Below are 18370 nucleotides of genomic sequence, written 5' to 3' on the forward strand. Positions count from 1 at the left end.
AGCATTTTTTTTGCTGGTAAATGCTTATAATCTAAACTATAACTCCTGAAAATAATTAAAACTATTCCTGTTTTGTTGTGGAAGATAAGCACAATCTCCTTTTCTATGTTCAAGAAGTGGCTGCTGAGTTCAACATTTCCTTTTGACTAGCCAATCACATTTGGAGAATGATTATATACATAAGACTTGTTTTCGAGTCCTAAGATTAATGAGGAGTGCAGTATTTCAGCTGCAACCTATATAGTTGCCACATCCATCACATACATAACCATTGTCTGGGGTGGTTGATTTACCCTTTTTTTTTTTTTTTTTTTTTTTTTTTTGCCGTTAACGTCTGTCCTCGGCAGTAGATTTTCTTTTGGTCTCAAATGTGTATCCTGCTACCTTTGTAAATGATCTCCAGCTGTCTCATTCCAAAGCCATCTGCAGCCAGATGCTTTCTTCTGTCTGTTAAAGCAAGTTGATACCTAAGCTGGTCTTGAAAGCATTTCTGTGGGGCACCTCTGTTATGCCGACCACCTTTCAACTCAGCAAAAAAGACTAATTTTGGTATATGTTCTTCCCTCAGCACCTTGCCCAGCATGCGAGTATGATTAGTTGGGCCCAATTCATCTTGATTTTTATTAGCTGTGAGTTACTTGGCCAGTTTTTTTGTCTTGCTTTTGGCTATTCTTGTTGCTTTAGTTAGATACAGCTCCGTGCCAAGGAGATTGATACTGACTTAATATTTGCCAGTTAAGACTTTTGGTTCTACTTTGTATGAGGCAAAAGCTAGATGACCAAGTAAGCAACTCTCTTTACATAGAGCTTTTTATAAAACAGTCATTGAGAAGTTGACAATTAGCAATATGGTAGTCACATGGAGACATTTGTAGTGTGAATACTGTTCAATACTGAATACTGAGTGTGAATCTCCTGTTTGCCTGTCTAGTAGGGGGAGAATATGAGACTATTAAGAGGTATCACCTGCAGTTTTAGACTAAATGAACCAAACCTTTTGACCTTTATGTGTGACTCAGATATTGAGTCAGTCAGAACTATTTTCACTAACAGAAGAAGGGGCAAAGGCTAGTAACTGGTGCCTAAACCAATAAGCTTCAGCCAGGAGGACCTCTTCAGCTATTGCTGGCTACCTACCCACTAAATCTTTTGGTGCCTGATCAAAAGGTTTTATTCCTTAGTATTTGTGTTGTATCTTTTATTTTCTATGTTGATAAAGAGACCAAATTTGTAATTTTTAAAAATCTTTAATGATTTATTCTGAAATCTAAATACAGAATGTTCAGTCTAAAAAATTCTTAAGTACTTTCCCGTGTACAGTACACTTATTTCATGTCAATATTCCTAATAATTTAAGCCATTGGTTCTTGAAGCCATTGTCTCTGTATTTCTTCATACCTTATAATGAACTCTGATTCCTTAGCCATCTAGCAGATCATCTTAAACACATACTTTAATCCTTATAAAACTTTTTTTTTTAAACTACATTCAGAATGCCTGAATTCTTGTCAAATCTCTTGCTGCTTCTAACCATTTCACTCTGTAGCATTTAATTTCATGTATAGACTTTTAACCATTTGGTCATAATCAAAGTTGCACATAGGTTTCTTGGTCCTGTTTCAAGTCAAGATAAAGCCTGTTTGTCCACAATTATTTTATCTTGTCCTAGTCTATGGGACTTTCAAACTTTGTTCTAAAGGAGAGAAACTTTAACAAATTGTAATGCTCATTTTTTAGTAATTAATGTAATTGTAGATTTAATCCTTGTGACAGAGAAGTTAACAGACCATCTCTGTTAAAGTGATTAATATGCTTAGCATTGTTTCCTATGAGTAAATGCTGAATTAATCAGCATGTATTAGCAAAGTTGTATAATGCTTGACTGGAGATTTCTGGGAACCTACTATTCTATTGTACAGCTACCTTCATTTAAGAAAAAAAAATAATTTTGTTAACTTGCTAAACATTAGCATTCATATTTCCTAGAAATCCAAGATCTTCTAAACATAGCTATAAATGTCTTTGATTCTTTTATCCATAACTTTATCAATGATTAGATAATATCAACCTAATTTAACTTTGGGAATCAACAATGCTGCTTCAGTGCTAACCAAATGTAATATCAACTCCTTGATTTTTGGTTCTTGGTTGAATTTGGGTAGTTAAATGTAGAAATGTTGGTTGTCAACCACATTCTAGCAAGTTATAAAATGTGTACAATGAAAAGAAAGATTGTGTTACGACATTGTTATCTCCATATTAATATATTTTGTATGGTACATTTTTTTCAGTAGCCACCTATCTAAAAACATCAGCAATTTAGGTAATATACAAGTACACACTGCATGCAATATTTAAGCAATTACATTGGTGCTTGAAGAATGTAAATACATCAATTTTGCTTATTTATGATAGAAGTGCTAGGTTGCAGCAAAAATAAGCACTTACTATTGAATGACTTCCTATATTTCTAAGCATACTTCTACATGTATTATTATAGTCTACAGACATCATAATTTCTAAAGGCTAGTTTGTTCCAGTTGAACTTTCTTCTTTTGATTAGCATGAACATTTTATGGTGACTTCTTAGAGAACACAGATATATCTAAGCTACACAAATAATAGCACATTTGTTCTATGCACTACTTTCTCCTGCCCCTGGGAACACTTGCTATTTATTTGGACATCTACTTTGAAAAATGGGTTCTGGTACTTTTATTTTTAGTTGACATGGCATGGCAGAAGCATGCTTACACCCAAAGATAAGCAGTACCTGAGAATATAATTGTAGTGCCTGAACACATTCTGGCAGTGCCCTAAACACATTCTGATATCCTGTCAGTGCCAGAACATATACTGGCAGTGCCTTTAAAGACATACTAATATCCAGACAGTGTCTGAACATATGCCTGAACATGTAATGGCAGTGCCTGAACATATACTGGCCGTTCCTGATTCATTTATATTTAAATAAATACAAGAAAATTAATGATCACACAATAATATTTTGGAAAAAAAAATTGTTATCAGCAAATTTTATTTTGAATATATTCTTTACCATTTTTTTAATGCAAAGTATAGAAATGTTATAATGTTTTTGTTATACATTTCCATTTAAAACGTAGGGATCAAAAGAGACAGATCCAGATGAAGAAAACTAATTTCATTTTAGATTTCAATCTGTTCAAATTGAAAACACAATACTTCTTTTTGTATGCACACACTTCATCCCTTTATAGCGTCATAGAGGTCTACATAAATATATTTGAAAAATTTGTAGGCATTGGTGAAAGTATATTTTATAACCTGCTTGAGTTTCTATTATTATCTTTGGTTGATATTTTATGTTTTGCATCATACAAAATGTCAAACAAACTATAATAAATGATCCTATCATCATCATCTCATCTCTGCCTGTAGTTCCCATCTGTGGCATGGGCCACCATCCAGCACATCGACCAACCGCCTTTAACTTTCCCTGACTGGTACCTATAAGAGCTGGGTGAACTCAGAGGCGCCCTAAAGATCCCGAAATTTAAAAAATCCCAGTCACCAGTATTTGAACCCAGGACCACTGTTCGGAAGCCAAGCTCTTTAACACTCGGCCACCGCGTCTCACTTAAGTAGTTTACTCGTACATAATTAAAATTACATAGTACCGTTTGGCAGGTGATCTAAAGTATGGTGGGAAGGTGTGGCCCTTTTGTTAGTATTTTATTACGAAGATATCTAGCTACAGTCAATTCCAAGTTTTATTCTTTTTACAAAGCTTATATCAACTCACTCTGTCTGTCTGTGTGGTAAAAAGTTTGAACATGTTTTTTTCTCCCATTTCCCATTCTCAGATCAAGTTTAAACTTTGCACAATTAATCATTGAACCTGACAAGACATGAATCAATCAAAGGGAAAAAAAAGAAACAATTAGTTAATTAATTGTTGGTGATTATATATTTTGTTTGATTTTGAAATAAGGGGAATAAATGCTTAATGAGAGATGTGGATATATATATATATGGAGTTAGTCCCCTCATTACGTTGTGACACATTTTATTCCCTACGTCCCATTTTTGGATCAAGTTGAAATTTTGCAAAATTATTCATAGTCGATAGCAATACACGAATCAATCAAAAAATTAACCAGTTAGCTAATCATTTAGTACTAATTAATTAATTTTGTTTTATATAGCAGAAAGGGAGCTAAACCCTGTAATTTTCAGATAATTGGCATTAATTAGCGGCTATTTCCCATTAGATAAGCTTTGGTTTTAAAAAAGTATTTTTTTTTTCTATTGCTTGTTTTTTGTCTATTTCGTGTCACCCGGTGTCTATTACTATGGACTTTGTTTCATTTTGTAAATGCTTTCGTTTGTTTCATTTTGTAAATGCTTTCGTTTTGCTATTATTTTTAAAAAGTGCATTCTACCCGCTTCTCCTCAAGTGAGCTAGCTTTGCTGTCTAAAATAAGACAGTTGGACTAGAGCAGTGATGGGCAAACTTTTTGGGGAGCGGGCCAAGAAATTAAAAGAAAAATTTGAGCGGGCCATAACTTTTTCAAAGTTAACTGAGTAGTTCATCCTTCAATCTATTTCGTCTATTTCTGAAAGAGCATTTTCTAAACTTTTCACAGATATATTGTGATGTCAACATTTTACACAACCTTAAGCATGAGATATTACATATGTAAAACTTTCGGCAAGCCTCTGTAATTGCCTACTCCAGAACATTTAGAAATGTTTGAGATGATTATTAGATAGCAGTTCAATTATTTCAAGTTGCAAGTATGGTTGGTATACTTCTCAATCCACATTAAAAGGCAAACTGATAATATCTAAATCTTGTACAATAGAACTGCAGTCTTGAAATTTTCTTTCCAATTCACCTTCAACTTGCCTCAAGTTCGCAGGGTAGTTTTATGGAAAATCCCAACAAATCCAGATATTTTCCCTATTATATTTGGTGCTTTATCTATCGTATTAATGCAAAATTCTTAGACTTACAAGTACATCAAAAAATATTTGGCCTGTTGCTTCATTTATATAGATAACTAAAACGCCCCTGTAAGAGGCGTTTCATCGATGACTTTTAGAAGTAATGCCAATGGCGCTGTAACATTAACATTACATTTTTTCGTTAGTAAAACTGGACCAGAACTTAAAGTTACTGATTCTTTATGCTAACGTTTGGTGTAGGCCTAAAATTTCATTTTACGTTTAAGTCCCCTTGAGGTTTTTTTTTTTTTTTAGATAAACTTACAGTTTTAAAATCATTTGTATTATCTGGGCAGTATGTTTGGAAGTGAAATGTCCGGATACATTATAGTCCTTATTAACGGCCAGTTTCATTGCAAATAAGAAACAGCGGTTTGTCTTTACAATCAAGAAAAATGTACTTCCAAATCCACTTAAGAAACACAACCTTAGAATCAAGTCTACGGGTGTTTTTTTTTTTAATTCGACATCTAATAGTTGAATTGTTATACTTGTTCCATACAAGTGATAAAAGTGAAGTACTAATCTCAGATTTTGCGATCTATGGGGCAGATGATTTAATTGTCATCTTTTTCTGTATACTTGTTTAACCAGGGTGTCATGTGGCCAGCACAACAACCTACCGCCTTTACTTTCCCAACTAATGTCAGGTGACCTCAGAGTTAGGTGGACTCAGGGGCGCCCTAAAATGTAGGCCCTACACCAATATTTAATGCAGGCTTCTCGTGAAACCAATTAAATGACAACTAGAAATAAAAACTAGCAATATTATGCTAATGGTTCATTTGGTATTTTAAAAATTGATTTCTTACACTGCAAATTTTTATTTTTAATTATTACAAAACATGTGGCGGGAGTTGGCCCGCGGGCCATAGTTTGCACATTACTGGATTAATAGTCTACACTAGTCTACTTTGGTTAGGAAGAAGGGAGGATATTCGCACAGCAAAATGATGCGAATAAACAAAACGAGAAACTATTTAGGATATTGTTTAGATTTAGTTGGAAATCCCCCTTTTAAGAATTCCCCCCCCCCTTCCCCAATACATCGTCATATCATTCCTGTATTCAACATTGATCAAATCTTCTTTTATCTTTTACAAAGAAGAAAGAGAGGGAAAAAAAACACATACACACACAATACATTAAGGGCCCTTCATTCGCCCAAGCATAGTTTAGATCAGTGTTCCGAAATTGTGATGCGCGCCCGTCTAGGGAGACGCGACGTGCTGACAGAAAGGGGTACACGCTCAATTAATTTTTCAAAAATATTTTCTTTGTAGTTATAAATCCATATCCGAATCTAGTAAAAATTAGATTATTACCAATTTTTGAAAACGTAAAATACTTTTTAAGTTAAGAGACTTTGTTTCAGCTTCTAAGTAGAACCATTAGAATGAATACCATTTTTGTCTGGAATAAATCATAATGCTGGGGAAACACTTCAATGCTTATCTGTTCCGCCTGCACTTTTCTAGCTTTGAGAAAATGTGCGTTCTTGACATCAGGAGAATACATTTCTAAAGTTCAAGAACTAAGGAAAATACTTTGGCCTCTGACCTCTTGCTTACTGGGAAAAAAAAAGGGGGGGGGGGTGTCTATTGTCACTACACCATATATCCATATATACCTTTGTCTAGTGTAGAAACTTCTTAAAAACTATGAGGGAAAAAAAACAAAGACTAGCGTTAATGAACATGCATTGCTTAAATCTGGAGTCCCAACATTGTGTAAATATATATGCACAGAAAATGTTCTAACTAGGCCTATAGGAGCTTACAAAGCTCCCAGGACTCCCTAAATGTCTTTGGCGCAAACGAATTTTTTTTTTGTCTAGATGGGCGTCACATGGTTAAACAATTGAGAAACCCTGCCTTATCTCTAGTTGGCTGTGGAATATTTTATGTGAACAGAAATTGTCTTGGCCTATGAGGCTATTCATGTTGACATCATTATCGACATAGATGGCACACATTGTGAACAGAATCCGGCATTGACCAAGGCTTTGAGTAGTGGTTGGGGAATTCTCGAACGTGTCAACATTTAGTTCCTTGATGCTAGAGAAACTTCAAGAACATTAGTTTGTTGGTCGATAGTGTGAAACCCAATGGAGATTGGGACAACCCGGTCCATTTGTTTGGTTTATTTGTTGTTTCCCTTCCTCTTCTGTCCTTCCACTGACTTCCCTTCATTTTGTATTTCCAAGCCTCACTTTTGTTAGTTCTAGTAATATAATTAGCTTTCTTGCCTAATCATCCTTACTTCTAAAAGTAGTCTAAGAAATCGGACGTGTGGCTAGATCTACTGTGGCTGCCACGCCGTTCTGAAGTGCCGTCTACAAGTAACCGTGTGTGTGTGTGTTTGTGTAACATAAATAAGCATGTACAATAAAAGTCTCTCGAGCTTGAATGGAATAAACCCACAGCCTTAATCTTTAGGTTTCACCTTCCTAGTGTACGGCATATTTGTTACAAGCAATACATGTAGCATGAACAAGTGACTAGACTAGACTGTGAAACAAACCTCTTTGGACATTAATATAGATAGAATGAAGACTTGTCGGCGCTTAGTAATTTCAAAATAAACTATTTCTTTTGTTTGTATGCAACTATAACGTTAAGGAATTACAAAGCTGAGATAATTCTCTACATCTACATCATTATGAGATATTTCATACCTTCTATTTTCGTTTTGGTCAACTATCTTATGTGTTAATAGTATATTTCGTTATTGGGTTTCTGACTCGTGGACTGATTTATTGGTTTGTTTTTCTTGATCTTAACGAAAGCGTTATTCAATCTCTGTGAAATCAATGAGGTTTCGTTGGTGAAAATTGTCGAGAACTTACTTAGGTAGTCAGGGAGTATTGTTCAACTGTTGTCTTGGTTTCATGCTCAGAAAGTTGACGGGTGCAAGAAGGTCACGACTGGGCGTCCTTTACAAGTGCCGTCATTGAGTGTGTAAAGTAGCTGTGAAGAGTCTAGGCAAAGTCCTCTTAGACCACGTGGAACTGTTCACCTTCGACTTGGTCTCCTCTTCATGGACGTTTCTGCGAGGGTGATAATAAGGCAGGTAAATACCCCCTAGATGTCGTTCTTCTGCTGCCCTCTTGTCCCCTTTTGCTACAATGATTTGAGATTCAGTTTATGACGTGCCATGGGACGTTGTAACGAAAGATAAATAAACAAAAGATCTCCTTTACTATACAGTTAGTGGGCTACTATAACAGTAATCATTGGCATATACTAACATATTCATCGACCACATGCGTCTGACTATACAATTTACTTGTGAAGTTCAAAATTCATTGAATTGTTCGACTTATAATAAACATCGCTAGTCTACTAAATATTCGCTACTTTTTTTTTTTTTTGCCATATTCTGAAGTCTTAATGTAAAAACTTGCTTTCAGTGTGAAATATGTCTTATATACATTAACACCTGAAAAACAAAACAGTTTTAGATACAAATCTTTTGAATACATTTATATGTACACGTTATTTTATAGGACAGAAATAATGCCTGTCATTTCTATACGTATTTGTTGTTGTTAATAGTACTTGTGTTTTGAAAGCGTTGTGGTACTCTTTGTACATGTATTAGTATAGAAATACAATAGGATTTAAATCTTTAAAAATTTAGTCTAAAAATTCCTATATTTACTTTCAAATTCACTCAACAATGAAGGATAATTTAACAAGCCACTTAACTAAAGCTCAGCACTCTGACCATAAGCACTGAAATGTTCTATTTCTGACTTCGTAAACATCAATTTTAAAAAAGTGAATGGGATGTATGCATTCGGTATAATCTGTCATATCGTAGCGTCTCGAACCTCGGCTTGTTGGAAGGTCCTTCTTAATTTCTTTGTATATCTTAATGTTCTCTTTGGCTTCCCCTCTGCTACCTTGCTGTGTTCAACTCAGTCCTGTTTTAGTCGTCTGCCCTCATACATAAATGAACCAGTCGGTGCTTTTAATGAATTATTGAACTGATAGAATATATGTTTCTTTTTCCAAGCTCTTCAAATGGCTTAGTGTTTTTCAATAGATTATCTATACATATTAGTTGCGACCAATTTTGGGAGAAAGCGTCTTGTCTCTTATTTCTTAGTGCTCTTCCTATATTTTCTATACAGCTCTTTTTCATTATCGACTAATAGATTTACAATGCATAGACAGATTTTTCATTTCTTTGACTTATTGCTTAGTCTGAAGGTAAAAATGTCGTTCATAAAGGATTATTCTTTGAAACAAATTATTCAGTCACATAATGAATCTATTTGCTCGTTTGTGTAGGGAAAATAATTCCTATGAAGATTGAAAGCTGTAGTCTCTAGATCAGCTATGACCTTTATTTTTCCTTTCAAAGAGTTTATAGTTTTGTCTCCTACTCATTAAAAAAAAAATACAAAGAGAGTTTACACAAACTCGGATGTGAGATACAGTTCCCCAATAGGTCCACCCCTGGGGTCATCTATTCGGGAAGTGAAAAGGCGCATTAAAATATTGTCAGCACAAATATCAGAAGCTATGAAGTAAAAACTTTCAAATACCCACAGGCCTAATTCTCTCCATATCAAATAGACGTATGGGGGGGGGGGCGAAAGTGTTGCCAACGTGGTGGATTTTTAGCCGTTTAACATTGTTATGAAATTGTTATTAATCTTGAAGTATTTCATGTACTGATTACTACGGGGTGTCTTTCATTCTTAGCCTGACCTAACGGCAGGGATATAATGATAATCTAATTGATGGTTGACCTACGGGCGAGGGGAGGGGTGAATGTTAATCTATCATCCATGGCCTTCCCTTTCGCCAAGTGTCTAAAAGATCCGTAGCCTCCGCCATGTTGTTTCTACGAGCAGTAAACAAAACTAATCAGCATTGGTTACTTAATCATGGTTTGAAAATGTGTACAATTATATGTAGACAAAATGTATTCTTTTTTTTTTTTTTTTTTTTTGTAAAACAAAAATGAATATAATGGGTAAATGATTAATGGCTTCTACAAAAGAAAACAAATACATAAGGGAAAAAAAAAGACAGCTTAGATATTTTTAAATTAAAAACAAAACAAAACGGTTCGCTTTCAGAAGATACAAAATAACCGTTGTACTATAACATTGCATAAGAAATATATGAGTTTTAATATCTTTTCTTGTTTTTGAGATCTAAACGTGACGGACGGACAGACCACACAAAACTAGAAACGGTAGTTCAACATCCTTGCTGTTTTGTTTTTGTTGTTAAACATTATTTCAATATTTCTGCAAAAAATACGCCTATCCTGGAGCTTTTTCAGTGTTAGTATACTTGATATTTTTTGGTTTTGCTTACTATTTGTTTGCTTATTCATCACATCGGAGTTCACTTCTCTTCATTTGCTTTCTACTATCTGTTTCTTTCGTCATCTTGAGTCAAGACAGTCTATGCGTGGATGAACTCGAGTTCACCTATCAGACCTTAAGATTTCAATGGTCATCATTGTGGTTAGGTAGCAGAAGTACCTTTTTGTTCGAGCTCTTGAAGAGACTGAAGTAGCTTTTTGGTCATAGTAGATACAGTCTCTTTCCAAAGGGAGGGGTACTATCATTTATGTGTAGCGTGTCAGGTTTTGGTCAATAAATGAAGCACACGTGTAGAAACTAAACCTAAACATGAACATTTCTGGGTGGTCAAGCGAGAGTGCAGCTACTTACGTACCAGCGGATTGAAATCTTTAATCTATCTATCTATCTATCTATCTATCTATCTATCTATCTATCTATCCATCCATCCATCCATCCATCAGGGGGTATTTAGTTTTAAATGCAATAGGGACTTAGTTTTAGATTTGAGCATATCATTAGTTGGAGTTAGTCTGTAACTGTGCGCTTCATTCTCTTTACATTGACTTCGAATCATCCATTACCTTCCTTATATTGACTTCGAATCATCCATTACCTTCCTTATATTGACTTCGAATCATCAATTACCTTTCTTATATTGACTTCGAATCATCCATTACCTTTCTTATATTGACTTAGAATCATCCATTACCTTTCTTATATTGACTTCGAATCATCCATTACCTTCCTTAAAACTCTATTTTCACGTCCAGGAAAGCTGTTGTTGATTCCTACATTGTATTGCCAGCAATACACAAATACACATTGACAACGTCCTTATATATTGGTATCCTTTGTCAACAAAGTTCTAAATAATTGCCGCGAACATTGAAGATTTCTGATTATGTTCAGATCGTGCCATAAATCTACATCGGTCTGATATTGTCACCACCAAAGTAGATCTGAGGCCGTGCACTGTTTTGTTTGGAGCAAAGATTGTAATCCAAGCACGACAATCAATACTTAAGTCTTTATCGACTTAAAATAGAATAAGTGCTTTTTTTTTTTCATTTCTCGCATTGTAACAGTTGATTGATTAAAACAACAACGCTAAAAGAAATTTTGTGTTGAATGCGAAGCTTTACACGTTTCATACAGTTGATTCATTTCATTGATAACTCTACAAGCTGGCTTTATTTAGACTAATTGAATAGTTGTATTTCACGTATTAAAGGTTGCTTTTCATCTTCAGCTTTTTGTCAAAAGATTTAATTCCAATATTCCTGTTAGTACATACAAGTTTTGTGTCGTAATTCAGTCGTTTTCTAGTTTGTTCTTCTACAAGCTTGTATCTATTGGCTTCTGACGATCTGATTGGAACAAAGATTAAAAGGTTCAGTTCCATTAAAAGAAGTGTGTGTGTGGAAGGCTCTATTACAAGAGTTGGGTTACAGTCTAATGCTGAATGTTACCTGATCCATAAAGAGGGGTTACTCTTCCCCCATGCTGATATATGAGATGTAAAGTGAGACGCCTTTGGTCGCGAAATCGTCGATAGATTTTTTTTTCTTTAAGCTTAATGAGCCGGAACCGGGTCCACAAATAAGCATTTGTCATTGCTATCGATGTCAAGTGATTTGTTGGACTCCATTCATGTGCATTCTGACATGTTGTCGTGAAGAGTTGTGGCACTGGTCAGATCACCACTTGACACAGACTGGAGTAGTCTTCAGCTAATGCAACCATTCTTGGCTGCCAGAAAAGAACGTCATCGTTTTGTTGTGTTTGTGACTTGGTTCCAAGTGTCAGCCTTCAATGCTGTGTCTGGCAGTGGTAATAGTCATGTAACATTCCCATGTGTAGAGAGAATGTGTAACATGTTTCTTCAGTATCACTCTGCTCTTTGGATAAAAACAAAACATGTTCTGAATAATTGATACGAAATATAGGACAGAGATAGCCTTGATTTTATTTCCAAGCTTTTTAGATGAAGATTTGAAAACAATTGTTTGTTAACACTTTCTATTTTTTAATGTCATCAAAATTTAGCAAAGCATTACGTTTTGATTTATGTAACATAATGATAATTACCTTAGACTTTGTATTCACAGTTTTAAGTCTATACGGTATCTTTTATGTCTTCAGCAGAGAGAGAAGCAGGAAGTTGGAAACATCCAAAAGTGGACTAAAGCGGGAAGTTTCAGAAGGACTCATCAAATGATGTTAAAACAATCCTTCAGTCACTCCCATGAGGTTGGTGTAACACATATGCACTCTACTTATAATCGAACAAAAACAAAAGTATTGATAATTTGAAATAAGTGAACTGTTGCCCTTTACTAACCATTATTATGAACAAGATTTTAACATTTTTCATATATTTAAAACTTATTATTAACTTAAAATGAGTCATTGTCATACATATTCACCCTTTTGGCATATGCCATATAGAGCCCTTCTTTAGTAGTAAAACAACTCTGCTACCGAACCAGAGTGTGGAGCTGGAATTCTATAGAAAGCTTAAGAGTTGTATTTAGTACTTCCATTCAAATATGTATGTGGACATGTCGTCAGTTGTCTATATTCATAAGTGTTTTGTTGTTCTATCTAAATTAGATTGGTACATAGAACTTTGAAGTTCTAAGGTTTGTAGTATACAAAAAGAAAACAAAGGTGACATGAAAACACAACGACACCTGTAGTGAGACGTTTCACTTCTGTAATAAGTATTTCTTTAGGCAATGCATAAATTCTTATTATTTGGTCTTATCGGTTTGAGCCGAAGGATTCTAATATGACTTTGTAAACAAATCTCTCCCGCAGTTATACAGTGAACTAGTTTGTCATAGGCCTATTTATACTAATTCATGTGCATGTCATTAACAAATATTAGGAAACTGACTCCCCCCCCCTTCCCCCCTCCCTCTCTCTCTCTCTCTCTCTCTTTCGCTTTCTCTATCTGACTCTCTCTCTCTCTCTCTCTCTCTCTCTCGCTCGCTCTCTCATATTATGAACCGCAACACTAAGACTTTTAGCGGAACACAGTGACAGCTGTTAAGAATAAAAGACATTAAGGGGGAAACTCTTATCCCGCACCAAAACCAAAATGAAATGGATTTGTATTGATAGGACAACTAGAATTGTACATTTCATTTTAAACTATATAGTCATATTAAACCTGTTACTGCTTCCAACTAATTCAAGAAGAAAATCTAACGTACATAGACATGGTCTTCAAGAACAAATAGGTTTTCCTGAAAGTTTTAATTCTTAGTTTGATTCTTTCGTGATAGATATATTTTTAATTTAAGTTAGCAATGATTGTTGGGGCGAGATAGCTGAATGATAAATTGCTTGGCTTCCGAACCCCTAGGTTCGAATCTCGATCTCAGTATTTGTATGTCGTATCTAAGTCCTTCCTACTCTAAAGGGTAACTGACCTTGGGGAATATAAATGAGTTTGGTCGTCGGGCTGGCCACATGACACACTTGTTAACCGTCGGCCATAGAAACAGATGACCATTTCATCATCTGCCCTATAAATCGCAAGATCTGGAAGGGGTACTTTACTTTTTTACTTATCAATCATTGTAAAATAGGAATATAATCATTTCGGTTCTCTATTTCACTAATAAAATATTAGAAACAGAATTTAATATATTTTCAGAAAATCCATCAATTCAATATCTTTGAGTACAAAACGTTCCTTCTATTTGACCCATCTTCTTTTTTTTTCTAACTAGTTATAGTCTGTATGGATGGAATCTTGTACACATTATTTCTAACTAGTTATAGTCTGTATGGATGGAATCTTGTACACATTATTTCTAACTAGTTATAGTCTGTATGGACGGAATCTTGTACACATTATTTCTAACTAGTTATTGTCTGTATGGATGGAATCTTGTACACATTATTTCTAACTAGTTATAGTCTGTATGGATGGAATCTTGTACACATTATTTCTAACTAGTTATAGTCTGTATGGATGGAATCATGTACACATTTTTTCTTCCACTTCTCATTTTCGGATCAAGTGGAAACTTTGCACAATCATTCATTGTCGATGACAACACACGAATCAATAAAAAATAATAACCTATTAGTAAATCAATTAGTCGTAATTAATTATTTTTGTTTTAAATAGAAAAATATACTAAGCTAAGGGGAGTTAAGCCTTGTGCTTAGAATTAGGTCGTTCTCAAAAAATTTAAACTATAGACTTTTTTAGTCTATAAAAAATCATTTTAAAAGTATTGAAATCAGTGGCTAACATGTCTGCTTTCCATCGTGGAGTCTCGGGTTCGAATTCAGACGATAAAATTAAATTTAAAAAAAAACTTTAGAAAAAGTACATTTTCCCGTCACAAAAGTGATTAAACTACAGCGGCCGAACTATATATGTCATTTTGTAAATTACACGATGACCCGTTGAACGCCTTGAATTGGATGCAGTTTCATAGAAGACCATCAGTAGCTCAAAATCAATAGAGTAATAACTTCAATCTTAAGTTTGTTTAAACGCAACATTTAATAAGTAAATAGAAAGATTCAATGTATTCAATAGATTCTCATGGAACTCAAGACTTGAGTCGAAATAAATTTAACTGAACTTAGAAGTCAAATGATTTACTCTCCCCCCCCCCTCCCCCGCCCCCGGTCACCCAGTATGAAAAAAAAAGGTACGTTCCGAGCCCCCTTTAAAACAGCTGGGGAGCTGGGGAAGCGTTGTAAGCTCCTTCATCTAGGTCCGTGTCCTAGCTTCAACACGTTGAACTCTAAACCACAATGTTGATAAACCCAATGTTAAGTATTGAATCGCATATTTTCTCACTTTCCAGCAGTATTTCTTGATCTTTTTGTTTTCATCACCACAACAGCAACTAAAAAGTTGTACACTCCCATCTTTCCATTTTCTTTAAAAAAAAAAAAAAAAAAAAGCTATCTAAAGGAATGACAAAATCACTACCTTATATCTCAATATTGCTGGAATACGCCCTTTTTTCACCTAAATAAAACAAAAATAACCTATTATTTCTAATTGATTAACTAATTTTAATTTTCTATTGCATTATGTCTTGTCGTTGACGATTAATAATTATGGATTTTTCAACTTAATCCTAGAATGGAAGTGGTAGAAAAAACGTCTAAAAAAAAATGGAAAAGGTTAATAACTCCACATATACTGCCACATCTCTTAATAAGTATCATTTATTTCCCTTTTCAATGCCACATCTCTTAATAAGTATCATTTATTTCCCTTTTCAATAACAAACAAAATAATTACTTACCAATAATAAATTAGCTAATTCGATAATTTTTTTATTGATTCATTTTTAGTTAGGTACAACAAATAATTGTGCAAGTTTCAACGTGACCCGAGAATGGGTGTGGGAGAAATAATGTGTACAACAATTGTACCAGACAGAGTGACTATAAACTTTGTAAAAACGGCAATCAGTTTCTTTTCGTTTGACATGTCTCTAAACATCACCAAAACAAAATTCAATTTAAAAACTTTATTGCTCACGCAGTGGTTCCGTACAAACCATGCAACTAAAGTAGATTGACTGTAAAAATCCAACAAGGTCGTGTTCGCATTATGGAAGTTACTCTACGGTTTCTCTGCCTGTAGTTGAAATAGACCCTGATAAGAAATGCTAATAATAAAATTAAAATGATTGCCCCGAGGAATCGATTCTTACTTCGTATAGAGAAGCGTGTTTTTTTTTTTTTTTTTTTAGATACCTGGGATTCACACCTTAAATACTCTCTACTATTTCACTAATTAAACATAAGAAGTATATTCTCCCAACATTTTCTAATGTTTGTTTGTTTTATATTCTAGATCTATTTGTCATTGTCGCTATAGGCATACTTTACTTATACCCCCTTTTTTTCTATTAGACTAAAGAAAAACTACAAACAAACAAAATAAAAATGTCACTTGTAGTAAATCGCAACTCTTTTGATCGGTCTTTTATTTACACAACGCTAAAAAATCGAATGCATCGGAAATCATCAAAGGTGAGAAATATGTATACACTATTGGTGTTTGATTGAGTGAAATGTCTCCGCAGATCAAACAAATCCCTGTACATCAATGAAATGTGTCTGGTTACGACATTACAAAATTGAATAAACAGAAGAGCACTCAGTCCAGTGATTGGTATTCGAAGTATGTTTCCCAATTAGTCAACAAGGACATCAAAAAGATGGCTTCAATGTCTACAATAGCTTTTGTTCCGCGTGATGACGTACTGTTCTTTTGTCAAGCCGAAGCGACCGTGACGGTACCCTTCCTTTCACCGGTAGGGTCTTTTTTTGTCGTGTCGGTTGAATGACTCTGTAATCCCTCGCATCGCTACCGCCCGATCCTTATCCGGAGTTGTTACCCTTTGTCGGCTATATGTTTTTATTTCTTTATCATAACATTAGCCAAGTGCTGGTTTTATTTTCTTCCTATTTTTATTACCCTAATTTACAGCCATTGTCGTCTGCTGAGCTGTCTTATCTGTGAAAGCGCCATTCAGTAATGGGAACAATTGGACGCGCGCTCGTGTGTGTGTGTTCGCGACTAAATTAGTTCCAGTAGTTCCCTAACCCTAAACAAAAGCTGTCAACAAGAGATTATGTCCATCGGATTAACTTGAGAAATGGCTCGGTAATCGAGTGTTGTGTCCACGATTACCTCTTCCCTACTTGACCTGACCTTCCCACTCGGTTTACAAGTGTCCTCCCGTCACTGTGTAGACATACTGTAGGTAGAATTAAGACAGTGCTAGACATGGTTAGAGCACCTCATGTCAGTAGTACGGCTTGTCAGGTGTTGACGTCGATGGCAGTGAACTGTGACCGCGGGCCATATTTGCCCACCTCTACTGGACATGACGCGCAGGTGCCTGATTAGGACCCATTGTCCAGTTGAGAGTAGGTATGCATGAAGTATATCCCCCGTAACTTTGGAGTTCTCAAGAATCCCGAGATTAAAAGCGCAGAGTGTATCACTTGAGCTATTGAAAACGTGAATCAAAGGATTCGATGTAAGACACAGGCCGTGAAGTTTGTGTTGCTGTTGTTGTTTGACATGACTTTGATCAGTTGAATCCAAAGAATTCCCGGAGAGTTGGCTTATCATTGACATTTAATGTACATGAAAGAAGTACTAGAGAGTTGTCCAATTATTGACATATAATGTACATGAAAGTGATAGCGCGGTTTGTTTGATTGTTTTTTACATATAAACCTTAAAAAGTAGTCGGTCTACTTGATACTTGATCAATGGAACTCTATAGTTCTATATATCTATACTTTTAAAGCATGCTGGTATTTCTGCTTTTGACAAAAATATTTTTTGTAATGTTTAGTTCTCATAAAGATGGACGGTTTATGAACTCTCCAAATCTCAGCTAAAAAAAAAAAAACAAGTTTGCTAGATTGGGTTTTTAAGTTGGGCCAAGTGCACAACGACTTGACTAGCCACATCCAACACTTTTTTTTTTAACTATTATGTACTTTATCATGACACCTAAACTTTATTCCAAACCTTTTTTTTTTCCTGAAGGTGTTTAATATCATTTCTCGGCTTATCGATATGAACATGAACGCTCAGGCCTATTTGTATATGTATCAGCTTAGACTGGGAGTTTGTTGAAAGTAGGCTTTATCTAGTCTATTTGTTGACAATGACAACACAGTCACATTTTTTTTACAAAGCTTATATCAACTCACTCTGTCTGTTTGTCTGTCCGTCTGGTAAAAAGCTCGAACATGTTTTTTTCTCTCATTTCCCTTTCTCGGATCAAGTTAAAACTTTGCACAATTATTCATTGAACTTGACAAGACATGAATCAATAAAAAAAAATAACCAATTAGTTAATTAGTTGTTGGTGATGAATTATTTTGTTTGATATCGAAATAAAGGGGAATAAATGTTACTTAATGAGAGATGTGAATGTATATATGGATTTAATCCACTTATAACGTTTGTTCTCCCACTTTCCATTCTCGGATCAAGTTTAAAATTTGCATAATTATTCATAGTCGATGGCA

The 18370-nt window shown here is 34.8% G+C and overlaps 1 protein-coding gene across 6 annotated transcripts in view; it reads left to right on the forward strand.

Moving 5' to 3' along the window:
* The window catches only part of LOC106052284 (regulator of G-protein signaling loco-like), a 105671-nt gene that overhangs the window by 75204 nt on the left and 12097 nt on the right, over positions 1 to 18370 (forward strand). For 5 of the 6 annotated variants that reach the window (XM_056045269.1, XM_056045260.1, XM_056045290.1 and 2 more), the window contains one exon: positions 12464 to 12571. In XM_056045269.1, the coding sequence (XP_055901244.1) occupies positions 12464 to 12571 (108 nt within the window). The remainder of the gene's footprint in view (positions 1 to 12463; positions 12572 to 18370) is intronic. The other variant, XM_056045283.1, reaches the window with a different exon arrangement.

Source organism: Biomphalaria glabrata, chromosome 1, assembly GCF_947242115.1.
Source record: "Biomphalaria glabrata chromosome 1, xgBioGlab47.1, whole genome shotgun sequence".
Lineage (NCBI taxonomy): Eukaryota > Metazoa > Mollusca > Gastropoda > Planorbidae > Biomphalaria > Biomphalaria glabrata.